Here is a 2903-nt window from a genome sequence, read left to right as displayed (position 1 = left end):
CCCCGCCCCCCATTAGTTTATAACAGAAAATCAATCATCTGTGTTTTGATCATTCAAGTTATTGACGAAGAACAGAGGCAAAAACATTTGGTCAACTCTTCTGTGTCTGATGTCATTTTCTTATTCCTCCAACGTTGTAATTTTCTTCTTCTGTGACACTTGTCTAAATTTAGATTTGTTTTTAGTTTCCTTTTTACTTCTTTGATTCACCTCCGTCCAAAATAAACATGACGCTACCAGCTGATGAATCTGACGTCAATCTAACAGCTAAAATTACAAAAAAACCTTTAACAAAAAAGACAAAAATTTACTGATTCCAGTTTGTGAGTTTAAATATTTTTTTAATCTTTATTGTTATTGTTATTATTATTTGATTAGTTAGTAACAGAAAATCAATCATCTGTTTTGATAACTTGTTAACTTTGATAAAAGCTTCTCATTATAAACTGAAGTTTGGGTTCAGACGTGACGTCACCTCCGACTCAAACAACCGATTGATTAATCATTAAAACAGTCCACCGATCGATCGATAATGACATCAGAGCTTCAGGTGATTCCTCCAGACAGTCAAAAGAAGATGATGTCGCTCTTTGTGCAGCTGATGGAGCTGAAGCCGCATGACGACAAGAACAACGGAGACCACCAGAGAAATCCGCCGCTGAAAATAGTCCCCAACAGATGCATCATTTCCTCCAGGTTGTTTGATAGAAACTACAGTGATCAGCTGTTTGAGGGAATTAAAAATAAAACTTTGTACCTGTGATGTTTTCACAGATTCACGTCGTCAGTAGGAACCAATGAGCCGAGACACAGAGACAGGAGGGAGGAGTTGAGAGACGGACCGACACTCTGCTGGTTTGGGTCTGACTGTGAAAGGACTGAACAACATCAGACTGATGTGACTGATCATCTGTCCTCGTTAAAGAGTTTTCATAGAGAGCAGCTTCAGAATGAATTAGCGTCTGGCTCGTTAGTGGATGTGTTCTTCTGTTCTTCATGATAATCAGGAGTTTTTAAACACAGGGAGTCTACATTATTTTAATGAAGATATATTTCACACTGATGAAACAATAAAAACAGAAGCAGTCGACAGAGACAGGAACTTCTGAGGAGTCACAGCTGAGGAAGGTCCAACGGCGTCATCAGCAGCTCGTCCACTTCCTCCTGAAGAGCCGCCGCCTTCTCATTCACCAGCATCTGCAGCACAGAGACACGCCATCTGTTCACGTGTTAATCATGACATCACCACCTTCACCGTCAGGAGCCGTGATGATGATGATGATGATGATGATGAAGTTCTGAGGACCAACGTGACACTCACTTTAGCCGAGGCCACGATCTGGTCGGCCTGTTTCTTGTACAGGTTTTCCACGGTCCTGGACAGGAGGGCGGGGTCGGCGTTGGCCAGGTGAGTCAGCGTCTTGTAGCCGGCGTTGTAGAGCTGCTTGGCTCGGGACTGGAGGAAACACAGACAGATGATCATCACCCTGAAGGAAACCTGACAACAGGAAGTTCTGCAGGAGCCTCCGTTTCTCTGGAGCTTTATTCTGGAGGGACATCGGAGATAATGACATCATCTGGAAGTGAAGTCACACTGAAGCACACGAACATGCGTTTCATAATCGAGACGTCACAAGTTCACACGATTATCTTTTAGATTAATACTGATTTAATTACAATCTCCTGTCTGAATGATACTAATTATAGTACGGAGCAGAGAGGAACTGGGCCCCTCCACCTCAGCTCTGTGGCGCCCCCCTGTGGAGGCGTTAGTCCACCACAGAGCAGATGGTCCAGCAGCAGGAGAAGATTTCATCCACCTGGATGAGGATTATTCCAGTAACTACCTCATTTTCAGGACAAACCCGATCAGACAGGAAACAGTGAACCAGACTGTTTCAGGCTCAAGAATCTGAAACTACAATGAAAAAACGTTTGAAAAAAATAAAATGAAAGTGAAATAAAACATCAGGACAGTCGGGACTGATTTCCCGCTCTTATCTGTTTCACACTGACCTCCATGACTCCGGCCACCTCCATCAGAGGGATGAGCTCCGCCTTCACACAGTAGCTCAGCCTCCGCGTCAGCTCCTTCAGCAGAGCCTTAAAGGGCCAGAGCTCCTCCAGCTCCTGATCACACACACAACACAGCGAGCAGAGGTCAGCAGGTCTGAGGTCAGCTCAGTGACCCTCTCTGTGCAGACACAGAGGAGGGAGGCGGCGTTACCTCTGTGAAGTGCAGCACGCAGGAGCAGAAAGCCGACGAGGAGCTGAGCAGAGTCTGGATGAATCCTCGGCTCAGCTGGAACCGGTCGGCCACGCTCCACAGGTTCGTTTCCTTCAGCAGCGAGAACAGAACCAGAGCCAGGTACATCCTGCTGACCACCGCCATGGTCACGCTCTGAAGCACAACAACAACAACAACAACAAGAGGCACGCACTGAGTGACCACGACCAGCTGCTCTCAGTCCACAGACGTCACACATGATCAAGAGACGGGACTCTTCTTACGTTCTTCACCGTCTGTCCTGCAGCTTTTCTCGCAACGAAACTCTCGGGGACGCCGACGGCCGCAGACATCTTCTGCTCCGCGGCCGACAGCAGCGTGAACTGAAAAACAAAGGTCACGGCGTCACACAGAGACACGGAGACAACGAGACATCAGCGTCCAGCAGGGACTCCGTACCTGTCTGAAGTAAATCATCCAGTCGGGTTTGACCTGAGAGATCATGTCGTACGGGGTGACCAGGTACACCAGGTGGAGGTAACTGTTGAGCAGCAGACCCTCCAGACCCCTGCACAGGTCTCTGTACAGGAGGTCACTGTAGGTCAGATCCACCGAGCCTGAGGACCAGGGGTGGAGACGAGTCACTGCACTGCACCGACAACCACAACACACACAC

At 47.5% G+C, this 2903-nt stretch overlaps 1 protein-coding gene across 1 annotated transcript in view; it reads right to left on the bottom strand.

The window, feature by feature from the left end:
• Positions 1-1018: 1018 nt before the first annotated feature.
• The window catches only part of LOC111652371 (helicase POLQ-like), a 5751-nt gene continuing 3866 nt past the window's right edge, over positions 1019-2903 (bottom strand). Inside the window, exons 5-10 of the mRNA XM_023402619.2 lie at positions 2687-2844; positions 2512-2610; positions 2228-2401; positions 2017-2130; positions 1322-1456; positions 1019-1197 (exon numbers count right to left, since the gene is read on the bottom strand). Of these exons, the coding sequence (XP_023258387.2) occupies positions 1114-1197; positions 1322-1456; positions 2017-2130; positions 2228-2401; positions 2512-2610; positions 2687-2844 (764 nt within the window). The 3' untranslated portion in view covers positions 1019-1113. The remainder of the gene's footprint in view (positions 1198-1321; positions 1457-2016; positions 2131-2227; positions 2402-2511; positions 2611-2686; positions 2845-2903) is intronic.

This window comes from Seriola lalandi, unplaced genomic scaffold (genome assembly GCF_002814215.2).
Source record: "Seriola lalandi dorsalis isolate HSWRI2012SDOR001 ecotype SW California unplaced genomic scaffold, Sedor1 jcf7180002053966, whole genome shotgun sequence".
Classification (NCBI taxonomy): domain Eukaryota; kingdom Metazoa; phylum Chordata; class Actinopteri; order Carangiformes; family Carangidae; genus Seriola; species Seriola lalandi.
This window is presented reverse-complemented; position numbering and strand designations above follow the sequence as displayed.